We start from the raw sequence: 17862 nt of genomic DNA on the forward strand, positions 1-17862 counted from the left end.
GAAGAGGGAAAATATTTTGGCAGGTCGCATTTTTTGCCGCCTGTTATTTCCCACGCAAAATCTGTTGCATTTGTTTGGATGTCAGATCTGCAGATTAGCATCTCAATTGCAAATGACATTATGTTATTGTTGACAAGTCTTTATTTTTTTGCTGGTCTTTCTCAGTTGAAGCATTGGGAAAGTTCACAGATCAGAGGCGGCGTCTGAACATCATGCCCGGTGGCGCAGTTTGGGGCTCGCTCCTGTGCGAGATTGGAAGTCCAGAGTCTGGGATCATGGCATGTCACCTCCACTTAAGAACCCGCGCTGCCAGCTTTGTCTTTCCCTCCGCAGAGACCTTGACTGTTGTCATGTTGTTTCACATTAAATACAAAGGCTTCATGTCATACACTAAGAGGAAGCAACACTGGCCTTAAGGTACACTACACACACTCAAGTGGAGCACTTGTTTTTAAGAACCTTGTTCCGATGTAATTGCATACCTCTGCTCTCATCTCGCTCCCACCAAAAACATGGACTCATTCCCCCCATGAGATGAAGTGAAATGTCTGTAGCCGCTTTATTTATTTAGAGACGCCGCAGTCGGGGGGGACATTTGAAGTAAATCACTCTGCATATTGATGCTTGTGTTGCTTTCTGTTGTCACCTGCTTCATTCAGAGTGTGCAGCGCCATTGATATTGATTGATGGCTTAGACGGATATTCTGTGTTTGTGTACTTGTGACTTTTGTTGATATTGATCCCCCCGTCCCCCTGGCTCGTATCCATGTATTAACTAACACACGCAATCCGCATCCTTAAAACATGCGCTCATGGCGATCCTTCAGAATACCTGCAAGTACTTGCATTTTAAACATTAACGACATTATTGACAACAAATTGATGCTATAGTTCCATTTTTTTTCTCAAATTCCCACCTTGGCTAAACGCAGTGGCTCTCCTAAGCAATATCAGAACATCTTCATTTAATGGTGTGTAATTAGCTGGGCAAAGAATGTGCCAAAAGAAGATGCTACATGCTAATAGCTGACTAGTAGATGTTGATACTGAAGCTGTTTTATATTTTTATATGTATATATATTATTATCAGTCTATTAGCTCAGTGCATTTTCAGTCTGATAGCTTCTCATACAAGATATTTTTGATACACACACTCACACAGCACAACTAAAGTCATGGCTGGAAGTTTTGAGATTGACACAAATATTAACTTTATGATGGCAATTTGCATATACTGCAGAACATTATGGATAAATGGTAATTAATTGCAAAGTCCCTCTTTGTCTTTGATGGAGAAACATCCATCTATCTTTTTCCGATTATCCGGATAAAGTCGCGGTGGCAGCAGCCTAAGCAGGGAACCACACACTTTCCTTTTCCTTTTCCCCCGGCTACTTCATCCAGCTCCTCCAAGGCGTTCCCAGGCCAGACATAGTCTCGCCAACGGGCCCTGGGTCTTTCCAGAGACCTCCCAGTGGTTGGATGTCCCCAGCGAGGCAGCCCTAATAAACATTTCCACTGCATTTCAGCCCTGCCACAAAATGACATTATGTTAGTGATTCTCTGGTTAACATAGGTGAGAGTGTAAAGAGTGTAAAGGTCATTCTGATCGAGTGAGAAGCTTTGGTGCTTGAAGTCTTGGTTTTTCCTCTGTTAACCATGGTTACCTGCAAGGAAACACGTGCAGTAATCATTGCGTAGCACCAAAAGGTTTTCACAGGTCAGGGTATTGTTGCTATAGTTAGACAGCACCGAACGCAAACATTTATCAGATAATTAAGAACTTCAAGGGGTTCAATCTTATTAGTAACTTTGCGGTGTCCTCACTTCTGGAATGTTCTGGCACTTTTCAAACTGATTTTTATTTTATCCATATGCAGTAGATGGCCGAGTTGGTGGGGGTTACAGTCAAGGGCCTCTAGCAAATGACAAAAAACTTTGAGTAATTCATTCATTGTTAAAAATTTAATATACGTAAGTTGCACTATTATGTGTCACAGCAACTATGGTGTGTTCAAGAACAGGCGGACAAAGTGTGAAAAATATGAACATATGACAAAGTAACTTCAGTGAAGCATAAAGTCATAAACGAGTAAAATAAAAGTTTCCACCTTTAATTTGTCATCAAAAAACATGTTTTCTCTTTTCAATACTTAGTTTCACTGCATTTCTACACAATGGCCGATACGCATGTTAAGTTTCAGTCAGACTAAGGGGTGTTTTAATTGTGTGAACAAGAAAACAGGTTTGCCATTAACGAGTAAAGAAGTAGAGGGCATTTCCCATCAGAGTCTGGCCGGGTCAAAAGGATTAGCTGTGGTACCGGACATCCCCAAAATGGACTGATCCTCCCAAACAATGACACAATGCTTCATGCTGCTAGCTGCACAGTTGAGAAGATTTGCAGCAGAACATCTTCATTTAATTGTGTGTAATTAGCTGGGCAAAGGAGGCCATTTTTGAATAGACCGTGTTGTGAATGGATGGATCTATCTGCAGCGTTGGGAGCGTAACTCGCTCAACCCTTGAGATGGTCAACTGAATATCCTTATGATACCATGGTGATTTCTTATTATTTAAATGTTTAGCACTCTGACTGGGAAACTGATGATGATGATGAAAATGGCTGTCTCACAACAGATCGAAGATTAAAGGGTCCCTGACATGATTAATGAAATATGTTGCTTACATTTTTATTTCATTTGAACATGCATCAGATTACAATTGAGTGCATCCCATAATCAGTTCACAGTTCCACATGTCCTAAAAGGAGTAGGAAGAAGCAAAGCTTATTAAATCCTACCCCTCCATCTGGTACTTTTACAATCAGTAACTGTTACATTTATTCACTTCCTGTCATTCTAATTAAATTAAATTAAATTAAATTAAATTAAATTAAATTAAATTAAATTAAATTAAATTAAATTAAATTAAATTAAATTAAATTAAATTAAATTAAATTAAATTAAATTAAATTAAATTAAATTGTTACATTTGTTCACTTCCTGCTTTCCTAAAGATTATAGCGAAGGTTTAATAGTTTTCAATAGTTTTTGATTTGATTTGGCAATGAAATGGAGAACTTTCACAACAAGGACTTACGCCTTTAAAACACAGAAAGGTAAGTATACATTCTGGATTTGCTTATCCTTCAACTATTATTTTAAATTGTCTTCTTAATGAGTGTAAAGGTGTTCATATAGCCTGATTGATTGTACAAGTGGTCGGGATGTCCGATAATTATCACAACTCGGTTTACAGTATCAATCGGGAAGTATGAACATCCAGCAGCAACACATCCTTTGGGCATGACTACTATTTTCATGAAAAATGTAGGCACTAAACTATGTCAAATAATTTATTTATTGAGATTGCTTGAGCCGAGACGAGTCACCCCCCTATTACATCACCTCCGCAGTATCGTATGATAATTGCGGAAAGAAAAAAACGAGTGTTCGAAAGCCAACGTTCCAAAGTAAAGAATAATTCATTGGATTTCTACGCACAAATCCCATTATTCATTCACTCCACACTGGTAATCTCCATTTGTATCCACAGCTGGGGTAAAATGGCGAAAACATGGCTGACATTCATTGATATTTCTACACCCATGTGGGGTGCGGTGTATAAACTGGGTGCACGGTCTTGCCCAAAGACACAACAGCAGTAACTGAGATGGAAGAGGTTCCTGAATTTGTTCATCTGTGTGCACAGCAGCTTCCCGATTGGCCCATTTCAACAACACACCCAGAAATCCTCAGTGTTCAAGATGTAAGGAATTTAGTTTAAGTTTGCGGTTTTATTTTCTTTACCACACACATAAACAAATGTATGTGTATATTGTGTTCCGACATAACGTTTTAATCTGGGCTTCTTTCAACTGTTTGGCATTTAAAGCACAAAAAGAGCCAAGGAGTGAAGCGTCTTCTCATTAATAAAACATCCAAAGACTCCTGGAGTCTCATTGTGCAAAGGGGCCGGGAACTAAGGAGGGAACGCTTGGGATAGACAAGACCTTTAGGCACCGTCCGCCACTTGTTTTTAGCATTTAAATACACATTCACAAAATGAGAAATCATGTTTAATTCAGTATGACCACTTTGTCAATCAATCCTGGTGTCATCAATTCAGGATGCAACTTTAACCAGTACAAATGATTTGTTTACTTATCGAAAAGCCAATGGTGTTTATTGATATAAAAGTGAAATAAAATGTTTTCATGAATCCAAATGACCAATGGCAGATGCGTTGTGAGTCTTTGTGTAATAATGTGTAGTGACACAAGTGCCCCCCCCCCCCCCTTCCCCACCACCTGCAAAACAATGACGGCTTTAGAAGACTTTAATTGGAATTTCATGTGGGCTAAAGTGAAAGTGATGTAAGCTAACATTTGGTAGACTTAATTGCTCCTTTTCTCAACCCCCACTTATTGTTGAAGCTAATCTCTCATTTACAATCAATTCAATCTCTTTCTCTGCTCCCTTCCTGTCTCAAACGAGCTCCTTTGTGCTCCTTAAATTGCTTCAATCCCCGGAGATCCCGGAGATCCTTCACAAAGATGTCCTCATGTTGTCGACGGCTGATTAGCGCGCGCTCGCCCGCGCCTCTACGTGCGCGCGAGTGAGCGCGCGAACTCATTAAAGGGCCAGTGCACGGGCCGGGCGACGTGCTTGCGATGCTGAGGCTGTTGCTCAGACGCTGCGGTGACGCTGCGGTGATGCTGCGGTGATGCTGCGGTGAAAGTGAAAAGGACAACCTGCAACCTTCGTGTTGTTTACTGCTCCTTTGTTCATATCAGGCAGCCGGAAGGCTTTGCACACCTAAACTCTGTGTGTGTGTGTGTGTGTGTGTTTTGTCACGTCCACTTTGAATAAAAGAGAAAAAAGACATGTTTGTTTTTGTTATTATTGTTATATTTCACAACTGTTATTTAATAACTTTATTGCACTTTTATTATCATACTATAGATAGTAATGTAAATCTTTTTCAGAATATTTATTAATAAACATTCAACATTCTTTTCCTACCTTAAATTTGATGCATTTTTATTTTCATTCAGGTAAAAAGATTAAAAAAGCAAAATTATTATATAAAAATTCATAATTATGAGCTAGAACAACATGGTAATGACATTAAAAGTCAAATTGTGAGGTAAAAAGTCGTAATGATGATATAGATAAGCCATGAGATAAAATGTCTTATAATGAGATAAAAAAGACAAAATATGAGATTTAAAAAATCATAATTATCAGATAGGAAAGTTGCAATTATGAGCTAAAACGTCGAAATTATGAGATAAAACATTGACATTATGAGATAAAATGTCAAAATTATGAGATAAAAATCATAATCATGAGATAAAATGTCATAAGTATGAGATGAAAAATTGAAATTATGAGAAAAAAATCACAATCATGAGATAAAACGTTGTAATTATGAGCTAAAACGTCAAAATGATGAAATAAAAAGAATCGTAATCATCAGATGAAAAGTCAGAATGACGAGGTAAATCGCAATCATGAGATAAAAAAAACTTAATCATGATCTTAAAAGTCAATTATGAGAATAAAAGTGGAAATGACAAGATACAAAAAAAACTATGAGAAAGGCAAGTCATAATCATGAAATAAAAAGTTGAAATTATGACACAAAAACCGTAATCATAAGATAAAATGTCTTAATAATGAGATTAAAAGTCGAAAGTATGACATAAAAATCTTAATCATGACATAAAACGTCATAATTATGTTCTTAGAGGTGGAAAAATAAGAGATAAAACTGGTAATTATGAGATAAAAACTCATAATTATGAGGTAAATTTAAATAACTGAACGAAAATGTCAATTGTGAGATAAAAAGTTGAAATGATGAAATAAAAAATCATAACAATGAGAAAGGCGAGTCATAATCATGAGATAAAAAGTTGAAATTATGACACAAAAACCGTCATCATGAGATAAAATGTCTTAATGATGTGATTAAAAGTAAAAAGTATGACCTAAAAATCTTAATCATGACATAAAACGTCATAATTATGCTCTTAGAAGTGGAAAAATATGAGATAAAAATAGTAATTTTGAGAAAAAAAGTAATAATAAACATAAAGGTAAATTTAAATAATTTTGAAAAATCTTAATCATGAGCTAAAATGCCAGATATGAGATAAAAAGTTGAAATGACAATATCAAAAATCATACCAATGACAAAGGCAAGTCATAGTTATGAAATAAAAACTTGAAATTATGAGATAAAAATCGCAATCGTGAGATAATACGTCATAATTCTGAGATTAAAACCGGAAAACATAACATAAAAAGTCCTATTTATGATAACGGAAAAGTGGAAAAGCGATGAGATCCAAAGTGTGAAGAAGATGCCACATCAGCAGTTTTCCAACTTGTTATCTCATCATCATGACTTTGTCATCATATAATTTGGACTTTTTAATCTCATCGTTCCAACCTTGCATGTCATCATGATGACTTCCCATTGGAGTATATTTTTCCCTTCCAACAGGTGTGTGCAGGTATAGGCGCTGATATGATTAACGGCGGTGTTAATAGAAGGAGCCCCATTAGGGAGCACGCATCGGACAGAATGTGTGCAGAGATAATATTGTTCCAGGAGGCGTGCGGAGAATAACTTGTCTTCCATTAACCGGGAGGCCCAGACGAGGAGCTGCGGCCCGAGTGCTCCATTATCTCCAGTGGAGATGATGATGATGATGAGACTCCCCGCCTTCCCTCAGCATCTCCAGAGGCCGTTTAGCCGCTTAATGTAATTCCTTTTCGAGGGTCTGCGTGTTATTTCTCATCATTTGCGACATTACGCCCGAGTCGAGTGTAAATGTGGCATTAGTGGGGAGCGTGTCTGTCAATACTTGCTGAGGACACTGAAGAAATAATACAAATACTATAATAAACCACACTTCACTGCACTGTACGTCTATTTCACCATCATAATGGAATCTTCACAAACTCAAACCCAAATATAGAAAGACGTGTTTTATTTTCAAGCATTTTGAATATAGAAACAATGTGGCTCCAACATTCATCATCATCATTTTTATAAGTTATAACTTATGCATGGACATGAAAAGCAATGAAACGGCTGGCATCTTAAATAACATTTCTTTTCATTATGTACATGTCAATCATTCCTCCGGGCCGCGTTACACTCACTGCACGCCACCACCCAGCGACAAACCTAAGCGGGCGGTTTACCTTCAAGGAGACCGACAAGGTCTTCAGCACGTCTCGGCTCTGCTGGCGGCGGAGGAGAAGCTGTTGTCGTGCAGTTTCCGGATGTGCTTCTTCAGGTCAAAGTTGCGGCAGAAGCCTTTCCCGCACGTGGCGCAGGTGAAGGGCTTCTTGTCGTTGTGCGTGTGCATGTGGAAGGTCAAGTTGTAGATCTGATGGAAGGCCTTGTTGCAGATGGAGCACTTGTACTGCTTCTCGCCGCTGTGGGTCAACTTGTGGTTCTTGTAGTTGCCTGACCGGAAAAGCAAAGATGACTTCTTAGATTAGCTTTGGTCTTCTGATCCACAGGTTGATTCATTATGTTGGTCGTTATGTTCATTATGTTGTTCAAGATGACTTATGCTACTCCATAAATGTAAATAAAAACATTCATATATAGAAAACCTTCCTAAGTCATGCTAAAAATCTACTCTCGCCCAGCCGAGGGCAGCCTTCATTGTGCCCCAGACGACATTCATCTGGGATTTTATGTGTCGGAGTCAACAAGTTGTCAAACTTTGTCAAAATCAACCAGAGGAGAAGAAGGCGGAGGAGAAAAAAAAAAAAAAAATCCAACTTTCTGGGGGTCTAGCAGCTGACCCACAGCAAATTGTGTTGAAGGAAATGAACGCGTGTAAAGTGACATGTCCTAATTCCGTGCAATTATTTCTCCTTTTTTTCTTCTTCTTCCTCCCTCCCTCTCACAGCTAACTGAGCAGCATTGGACACAAAACAGCCGACCGTACACAACATCTGCACCGATAACATACCACCACTTCCACAATAAGAGCGAGTGATATGAGACTGATATTTAAATGGGGATATTTCTATGTATAGACTTGACCTTTGACACAAAATTTTGATATTACACCTCCCCTTTTCAAGCATTATTTACTATATATATTATTATATATATTTATTCATCTTACATCATAATTTTTCATTTATGCTATATCATTGTGATATCATTTCCAAAATGTTCACTTAGGTTAGAAATTTGTTGTACCAATTTTTCCAAAACCATCATGTATGGAATTTTTTTACATATATTTATTTCTTTATAATTGTAATATGATGCAACTATGATCATGTTTTTCTTCCCAAAAAAGTGTTATATCATTTGATATATTCCACCCCCCCATTGTCATCATTTTTACGTTATATAATTGCTATTATTTACGTTATTGAATTGTTGTCATTTGATGTATTTCCCCCTAAATGTTCATTTATGTTCCACAATTGATATATAATTCCTCATAATTCTGTTATAAAATTTCTATTTTATGGAATAATATTGCCCCCAAATAGTGATTTTCCAACATATTCATTTAGTTATTTCTGCTATTTTGGAGGCCTGATGTTGGAATATGTTTAAGAAAATATACATCAGCTATAATAATAATAATAATAATAATAATAACGTATAAAAAAACCTTACCTTTCTGGTGAAATCCTTTCCCACAGAATTCACAGACAAAAGGTTTGTATCCTGCGTGGATGCGGACGTGCGTGTTGAGGGTCGAGCTTCTGTTGAAGGCTTTTCCACACTGGTTGCATTTGTGAGGCTTTTCCTTTAAGACAAATATATATATGTAAAAAAAAAATATATATATATATATAAGAGTACACATATACTATATAGTGTGTAATACTTGTGTGTGTGTTACCTGTGTGTGGATGATCTTGTGTCTGCACAAAGTGCTGGCCTGTCGGAAGCCTTTGCCGCACACTTTGCACACGAAGGGCCGTGCTCCGGTGTGCACCGGCATGTGTCTGGTCAGATTGTAGTGCGCATTAAAAACCTGAACAATTGCAAGAAAAAAATTAAAAATTAAAGATAAAATTAGTTTTTGCCACTTCACTTCAATTCCATGCTGTTTTTTATGTTGTATTAATGTAGTTTTTAATTGGGCCTATGTTGCAGTAAAATGCGGGATTATACGTGTATTAGGTATAAATATACGGTATTTGTGTTTTATAAATATGTATTTGTATTTTTACCTTTCCACAAACTTCACATGTGAAGTTTTTGGGCTTTCCTTCTCCAGCGCCGCCGTTGCCGCAAAGTTTGTTGTGCGTCTTGAAGGAGTTCTTCTCGACGTGATTGTCCTTCACTATCTGGTCCAGCTGCCCCGGAAGATGCTCCTTGTGCGGGTACTGAGGCGTGGGCACCTTGTCGCCCCCCAGCCCGGTGGGCACCTTGCCGTTGTCCAGGAGTAAAAGTCTGTGCTGGGCTGTGATGGACGCCTGAGTCTGCTGTCCGGACAACCAGTGTCCCGCCAGCAAGTCCGACTGCGGGAAAGCAGGGTCCAGGTAGTTGAGATAGTAGAAAGAACCGCTCGGCACCGCCAGAGCCTGGTGGATCACCTGCGGCTTCACCAGCCGACTCCCGGCCGCCAAGACGGGCTGCTTGAGCCCGGAGTCCGCTTTTGCGCACACGCAGCAGTTCGCCTTGCACGGCGCGCCCCCCCTGAGACTGGACCTCCACAGCTCCGAGTAGTTCATCAGGGCCTTGGCCTGGAAGTCGTAGCCGAAAGGCTGCAGAGGGATCATGCAGGGAATCGGAGAGCAGAACCCGAGAAGCTTCTTCCCCTCCGAACGCTCCTCCGCGCCGCCCTCGGAGCCCTTGGACATGATCCGGTCTATGGAGAAGGCGAGCGTCTTGGCGGCCGCGGAGGGTCCGGTTCTACCGCAGGACATCATGGTCTCCAGAGCTCCTGAACGTGACATTTGTTTTGTTTTCGCTGCAAAACCCGAAAGACGTCAGATTTGCTCCTTCCAGTTGTCTTTTCAGTCTCTTGTGGTCCCAGCAGGACTGACAGGAGGACGCATCAGTTTAATAAGAACCTCGCTGCCCCTCTCACGCATTTGCATTGAAAAAGAACAGTGCGCCGCAACAATGGCATCCGGGGTGGAGGATTAATGCTTAATTAACGGCCATTAAGCAGCACCCGGGATCGGGACCGGGACCGGGACGAAGACTAAATGTTGCAAACGTCTTGTGGTGAAAGCTTCAAGTTGGAAGGACTTTGCATCTTTAATGCTTCACATGGGTGTGGACAAAAAAAAAAAAAAAAAAGCAGTGCGTGTCATGTTGGCGTGAGCACCGCCCCTGCTCACACTGGATCTCATCAACCTGCTCAGAAGTAAACTTGCATCGTGGATATGTCATCATTTCTGCCCCCCCCCCTCCCACTCTTTATTTGTGGACATTCCTGGACGTCCTGCGTCCACCTTGTTCAAGAGCTCAAACTCCCTTTGGATCCTTCTCCTGTGAAAAGAAGCAATTTTCCAAAGCTGGTGGAGAGAAAAAACACACAACCTTCTCTCACGTTTAGCCACTAAAGCACTGCGTGAACCTGCTTGTGTGCTTCACCCCCCCACCCCCACCCCCCTGCACAAATAGTGGACGGATTAAAGGAGGACAGGCAGGAAGAAAAGACTTGGCTTGGCCAGAAGTGTACAAGGAACATGAAAAGAATCCAGCAACAATGAGGAGGTCCATTCATGTGTTTGAAGGCCATTTGAGAACAGAACACTGGACGTCCATCATGTCACCTTCATGGTTCATGTTCATTCCATACCTGCATGATGCATCTATTTTTTATTGCCTTTTCACTTTTATTTGACTTGAAATTTAACCTTTAACTTGAACAGTAACATTTGATTAATACATATTTATTTTATATATTATTATTTTATTTTCATTATTTTATTTAATTATTATTATTTATTTGTAACACGTTATATATTCACTCTAATGTACATTTGACACATTTAAAATGTAATTTATGACATATTATTTTATTTTAATTATTTAATTTAATTATTATTATTTATTTTTAACACGTTATATATATTCACTCTAATGTACATTTGGTACATTTTCAATGTAATTTATTGTAACTTTTTCACATGACATATTTATTTTATAGTAATAATTTCTCATAACTATTTTTACATTGTATATTTACAATAGTTTATATTTACAGTAACTAAGCTTAAATATATTTTTAAATATATATAATATATATATAATTATTATTATTATTATTATATTATTACAATATAATATTTTTTTAATATCTTTATATTATTATTTTATATATTTTATATATTTATGCCAACTTTTTCCACATTCCATATTTATTTATAATATATTTTACATTATATACTGTATTTATTCTATACATTTTTCTTCATTATTTTATTAATAGTAATTATTATACTGTATATTTACATATAACAACTTTTCCTGCATTATATATTTCATTTATAGTAACCTTTTTCACATAATACATTAATTTTTTTTACTACCATTTATATATTAAGTTTCTCATAACTTTTTTTCACATCCTCACTAGCGTTGCAGGTATGCTGGAGCCTATCCCAGCAGACTTTGGGCGAGAGGCGGGGTCTCCAGTCAATCGTACGGCCATTTTTAACACGATATATGGTATTTATTTTCTCATAACTTTGCCATGTCGTGTAAAAAATGACTCTCCTGTACAGTCTACTGTGGTGCGACTGTGGAATTATTCTATATTACATAATTCTGGGAGGGTAGACGGGTGCATTTAAGATGAATAATCATCACATTCCTGTCCATATATGTTGAAAACAACAAATAGATGACTTTTCCGTAAAGTTGTCATCTATGACAAACATACATTGAAACACTTAGTGTTTTCCGAAGGACCAAAGCGGTGAGGGAAGGTGACGACGGCCCAGTTCTGTATAGACTTAATGCCGTACTTAACACAGCATGCCGCTGTCCTCCTACACTGTTTTTTTTCCCTCTTAATAACCTTAAAATACGTCCCGGCTGTGTTTTGTTTTAAGCTGCAGCTCAGCATGGAGGAATGAATGCCTGTTGTCTCCGTGCTGCTCATATGTAAATGGCTGAAAAATACTCTAATTTGAGTTTATTCAGGCACACAATAAACATTGATCCTCTTGCTTTAACCCGGACCCTCCATTCAGCTCCAACAGCAATTAGCTCAAGCATTGATTTAAGGGGACCCTTGCTTCTTGCCTGCAGGCATGCAAGGAACATGCATTGTGTGTTATGAAACACACATAATAATATACACTACCGCTCAAAAGTTTGGGATCACTTGGAATTTTTTTTTGGACGGTCTGAGATATGGCTTTTTCTATGAAGTCCGGGTACTACGTATTTAGTGCAGCTGCCAGGTGACGGATGACCTGTGAGGCGTTTGTTTGTGTCTTAAACTACACACTCAGATATTTGTCTTCTTGCACAGTTCATCGTTTTTTAGTGCAGCGTTTTTCTGTCCTTGTTAGACCCAGTTTGTGCTGCTCTCTGAAAAGAGTAGTGGTAAGAGATTTTAGTTGTAGTTGTAGATTTTTAGAGGTTTTTTTTTAAATAATCTATTAGCCTTATAAAATGATGAACTTGGATTAGCAGCCATACCAGGAGATTGATGCCGAGGACTGACAGTTGTTGATAGTAGGCCTCTATGCAAAAATGTACATCCTTCTTTGAAAATCATTCATTTTAATTGTTTGTGAAATGGATAAAAATGAGTTTTTCTTTGGAAAACAAAGAAATTTGTAGGTGATCCCAAACTTTTGAGCGCGAGTGTACATAAACAATATTGTAAATAAGTCATGCAAATGGATGAAAAAGTCGTGAAAAAGTGATTGCCCCCTAAAACTAATAGTAACTGGTTGTGCCACCCTCAGCGGCAACAACCGCAATCAAACATTTAAACATAACTTGAAATGAGTCTCTTGAGAATTTTGGCCCAATCATCTTTGCAGGATTGTTGTCATTCAGCCACAATGGAGGCTTTTCATTTCATACAAAACGGAGGTTGGACTAAATGTTAACTCTTGAAGAACTGTCGTTAAGTGCTGTTGATGAAACATAAAGTTGATAACGACAATGCGTGTGGCCCACACATCTCATCACAGGAAATCACAGACAGTTGTCCTCACACTTAGCCGCCATGGTGACAGCTTAAACCTGAGGAAATGGGATGTGAGTGGGAAGAGAATTTACTCACAAGAACATTGTTCTCGTTCATCCGGGTCATTGTATTCTCAGGGAATCGAATCGATCGAAATTTTCACATAGTCTCCGGAGAAGGCTGTATCGGTTCACGCTCAGCGACTAGATAGGACAGCCCTCATCAGCACCACCATCCGCTTAGAATGTATATTGACTAAAATAACTTTGATATGAAATTGGGCTTTTAAGAAGTTGAAATCTTACAAACTGACATAGATTGATGATTTGATGTGATTTCATGTGCTGCAGTCAGATCCCAGACTGAATGAAAACATCCATTCAGCTTCCTCACAAGCACGGCTGCGGCGAGAGAGACGCTTTCAAGAAGTAAAAAAAAACGTGTGATGTGACATCTTTGTGTCTGGAACAGCACAACTAACTGCTTGGCTACATTTTTCTGTCAGCCTGAGTTTACATCTTCATTTTATTTCATTTTTTCCGACTCCTGTGATGTTTTTTTTTTTTGGGGGGGGGGGGCTCACTTATATGTTAAAGCCAGAGGAAACCTCTGTTTAGTACTGTAGCCAAACCCTCAGTAAGAAAAGTAGATACTGGCTGTCCTCGATGTTGCTGGATGATCTTGGACTAATTTGTATGTTGTAATAAATGCCTCAGAAAAAGGAAACAAAAAAAGTGAGTAAAAACACTTTAATTGGAAATCCAAGGAAATACAGCTGGGATAGGTGCAGATTCTGGAAGCTCTAGGAAGTTTTCTGTGCGGGTTATTGTATGTAGCTGCTCTATAGGAATCCACATCTCAATATAAAGGGCCCAAAATGAAAATGGTAATGGTTTAATTTCATTTGAACATGCATCAGATTACAATTGAGTGCATCACATAATCAGTTCCCAGTTCCACATGTCCAAAAGAAGTAGGAAGAAGCAAAGCTTATTAAATCCTACCCCTCCATCTGGTACTTTTACAATCAGTAACTGTTACATTTATTCACCTCCTGTCGTTCTAATATAATTAAAAATTAAATTAAATTAAATTAAATTAAATTAAATTAAATTAAATTTGTATTTATTTTTTGTCACGTACCAAAGTACGAGGTGGTATGACCATACAATAACATAATGGTCCAGCAATGACTAGGTTCAGCATGTCTGAAACAACCAAACCAGACCGTACCATTCCATCGGTGAAAAGCACCGTCATAACAAGTTGTCTCAATGGCTGCTTGTGTTTGGCCATTTGAAATATGGCTGCCAGGAGCCATTTTGTTGAATGTTTATGACCATGACACACACGACACACGACGTTATGCATGAGTTTAGACAGGACAGAAGTGACTCATTTTGGTCAGTTGCGATGCTAATCAATCATAACGTGTGTGTGTGTGTGTGTGTGTGTATGCATGTGTGTGTGTGTGTATGCATGTGTGTGTCCGGCAGCCTCTGGGCGTGCGGTGAGTCAGGTGCAGACGAGAGGCGTTAGCCAGTATTTGGCTACAGAGAAACCAGCATTGTAGTGTCCAGAATTTGGCAGAGATCATCTAAAAGTTCAGCATCCTTGTCAAGGTTACACAACATCAGTCACACGGTGGACCATCGGAATGGAATATGTTTCAAATATTAAAGCTGTAAGCAGCATTGAACGAACCCACGCACCCACCAATGCATATCATTTCAGAGCACTTTTAATCCATAAAAATGGCCAATAGGAGGCAGAACTGCATTTGCATTTGACAGGAAGTTAGCAAGCGTGGTGGGGTGCAGCGTGCAGGTTACACATTGTAGGGAAATGTTAACGCATACACACATAGTTCAATTCCAAATGTGAAAATTGTAAATAGTTCATAGTGTTATATTTGCGAGTAAATTGTTATTTTGATGTAAAAAAAACATTTTTGTATTGTTTATGTTTGTATACTTGTTTAGATAATGGAGCTGTCACAAAAGCCAAAGTGAAAGTTATGCTTGTGTGTGTATCTTTTCACAAAAATGCTTTTTTTTCTCCTCCCTTTTTTTAGTCGGGAGCTGATATTTTCCCAAAACTTACCTATGTTCTACTGCTGATTACTAAAGAACGGAAATATTATTAAAATTATTACTAATATAATGTGATATATATTAATAATATAAAAAATATAAAAATATAAAAATATAAAAATATAAAAATATAAAAATATAAAAATATAAAAATATAAAAATATAAAAATATAAAAATATAAAAATATAAAAATATAAAAATATAAAAATATAAAAATATAATATAATTACTAATAATAGTAATAATAATCTCATGTTTCTTTTGGTAGGTTCGAGAAAACAATATTATGTGTGCCTTTTTTTTTAGTCGGGAGCTGATATTTTCCTAAAACCTACCTATGTTCTACTGCTGATGACTAAAGAACAGAAATATTATTAAAATTATTACTAATATAATATAATATATATTAACAATATTATAATATAATAATATAATATAATATAATTACTAATAATAGCAATAATAATCTCATGTTTCTTTTGGTAGGTTCGAGAAAACAATATTATGTGTGCCTTGAAAAATTGTCCAAAAAAAGTTTTAGTCTTAGCTGCCACATTTTACCTCTTTTGTATCTTTAGAATGCACAGAAAAGAGAAAGACATGGTATGTATGTATGACGGGCATTTCCAGTTCTTCCTAAAATGAAAAGTACCACAAGAAACAACCAAAAATCCAGCTACGTTAGTCCCGTCCGTGGTGAAAGAAGAGGTGTGAAGGCTGAAGTGTGCCAGCAGGTGAAGCGGGATTAACCTTTGACATCCATCTAATAACAGCAGCCTCCCTAAAACTGTGATAATGTTGATCCCCATATGGGCTTGGACTGGACAAACAGTCCCGTGTCATTCATCCCAATCTGCTCTCATGTCTTGCTGGAATATTGTGAGCGATTGCATGGAACTATAAGCTACTCTTTTCATGGAATAAAAGATCTAAAATTAATCAGCGGGCTTGTCGTGGGCTCTTATAAGAAGGTTTTGGTGCATGGCGGCATAAGAGGCTTTGGGCAGGGCTTTTATTAAAAGGATCTGACATCTACCTGCCCTCTCAAGCGCTTGGTGATTTTGACACTCGTGGCACACGCACAAAAATAAAAACTTGTCACCGTATTGTTTACCTTGGACGACACGGTGAATAAAACAGGTCTGAAGAAGACCAATTTATTTAGTCTGCACGCGGCCTCGTTTCATTTGTGTGTTGTCATTACGGCAGGAGACACACTGATGATGTCAATTTGCGGTAACAGCTTGTCGGCGCATCCGTCGTGCAGCAGGACTCTGCGACCATGCCATGATGCCTCGCCATGGCGGTCAGTCGGAGGTGCTTTTATTTTCATAAAGTTATCATTTCCCATTTCCCCCGCATGATTGGACCTTAAACGGAAAAGCAGCTCAGCTTGCGCTGGCATAAATCTGTGAGCTCATTAATCCACCCCGGTGTCGTCCCTCGCACACAATTGCCCAATCATGTCAGGGTATTCGCGGGGATATTAAAGCAATGGTATTCCACAGCAACGCTGCCGAGCAGGATGGGAACATTTGCGGGATGCTGTTCATTATCCTCACTGGCAAAGAGTATGGAAAAGTAGCTTAACTTATATTACCGGAAAGGACCACTTCCTGTCTTTACACTTACAGTCCCTTGTTAATAATTATCTTTATTATTTTTCCCCAATCATCCACACCAGCCCGCAGATATCTGGCACTAAACATGAAGGTTTTCAAAGGTTCGAAGGTTTTCGGTGATGTGTTTGGGCATGGACGCAAATAACCACAGTCTTACGTTTCCAAACATCACCGCCTCCGATAAAGTACGCTCTGACATCACACCCGCAACCTGTGTTTACATCAGAAGCAACATGGACGCCCTCAGAAGTGTGTTGGTTGTAGCTAGTCTTCAAGTGCTTTTTGTACTTTTATACTGCTTCACGTAGAAGAAGGACTTTGAGGTCGGCCATTCCGTCGGTGGTTTTGGGTCATACCGGGACGCACTGCAAGCTGGTCGGAGAACTTTGAAATGGAAGTCCTCCTCCCGGAGGAATGGCGCTACAATTTCTCATTCCCAGTGCGTTTCTTCATAAACGGAGACGAGGAAATATACGGTTTTACAAATACCCTGCTATGTGTGGACAAGGTCTGAGACAAACCGCGTTTATATGAGTTTTTCCTCTTTACGAATGACCTTTCCGAAAACAATGGTATACATGGAAAGGAATATTCCAATCCCTTGTCTACATGCGTTGCTATAATCAACCAGAATAGTCAATGGGGCATGCACTTTTACAAATACTGCAAAATGAACACTGACGATCCGAAAGCCGAACTTGGAAATAATTCCAGGCCGTGAACATACCGAGCTAGCTAGCCTCTTGCTGTGTGGAGCCGATATCATGACCGTCAGAGAAATCGATGTCATTTTTAAGCCAATATCGATGTTTGCAACTCAAGGAAGTACTAAGTCGCATTTAACATCTTCATCCGTCCAAAATGTGTGTGTCATATGGAGTACACATGCAGAATGAGGACGCCCCCCCCCCCACCATGAGTTAAATCATAGAAACCAAAAAAATCCTTTCTTCTTTTAATTTGTGACTATAT

General features: G+C 38.5%; 1 protein-coding gene across 1 annotated transcript; it reads right to left on the reverse strand.

The window, feature by feature from the left end:
* Positions 1-6999: 6999 nt before the first annotated feature.
* Positions 7000-10484, reverse strand: fezf2 (FEZ family zinc finger 2). The gene is made up of 4 exons (XM_058078855.2): positions 9240-10484; positions 8906-9040; positions 8677-8809; positions 7000-7491 (listed from the first exon to the last, which is right to left on the reverse strand). The coding sequence occupies exons 1-4, from the start codon at positions 9966-9968 to the stop codon at positions 7247-7249; spliced, it is 1242 nt and encodes a 413-aa protein (XP_057934838.2). The 5' UTR covers positions 9969-10484; the 3' UTR covers positions 7000-7246.
* Positions 10485-17862: the final 7378 nt, after the last annotated feature.

The sequence above is a fragment of the Doryrhamphus excisus genome, linkage group LG11 (genome assembly GCF_037039965.1).
Source record: "Doryrhamphus excisus strain RoL-2023G ecotype Guam linkage group LG11, RoL_Dexc_Guam_v1.1, whole genome shotgun sequence".
Lineage (NCBI taxonomy): Eukaryota > Metazoa > Chordata > Actinopteri > Syngnathiformes > Syngnathidae > Doryrhamphus > Doryrhamphus excisus.

Coding starts and splice junctions, on each gene's coding strand:
- fezf2 (XM_058078855.2), bottom strand. CDS start 9,968: ATGTCACGTTCAGGAGCTCTGGAGACCATGATGTCCTGCGGTAGAACC. Junction 9,041..9,239: donor CATGTGAAGTTTGTGGAAAG/GTAAAAATACAA, acceptor GCAATTGTTCAG/GTTTTTAATGCGCACTACAA. Junction 8,810..8,905: donor ACAAGATCATCCACACACAG/GTAACACACACA, acceptor TTTGTCTTAAAG/GAAAAGCCTCACAAATGCAA.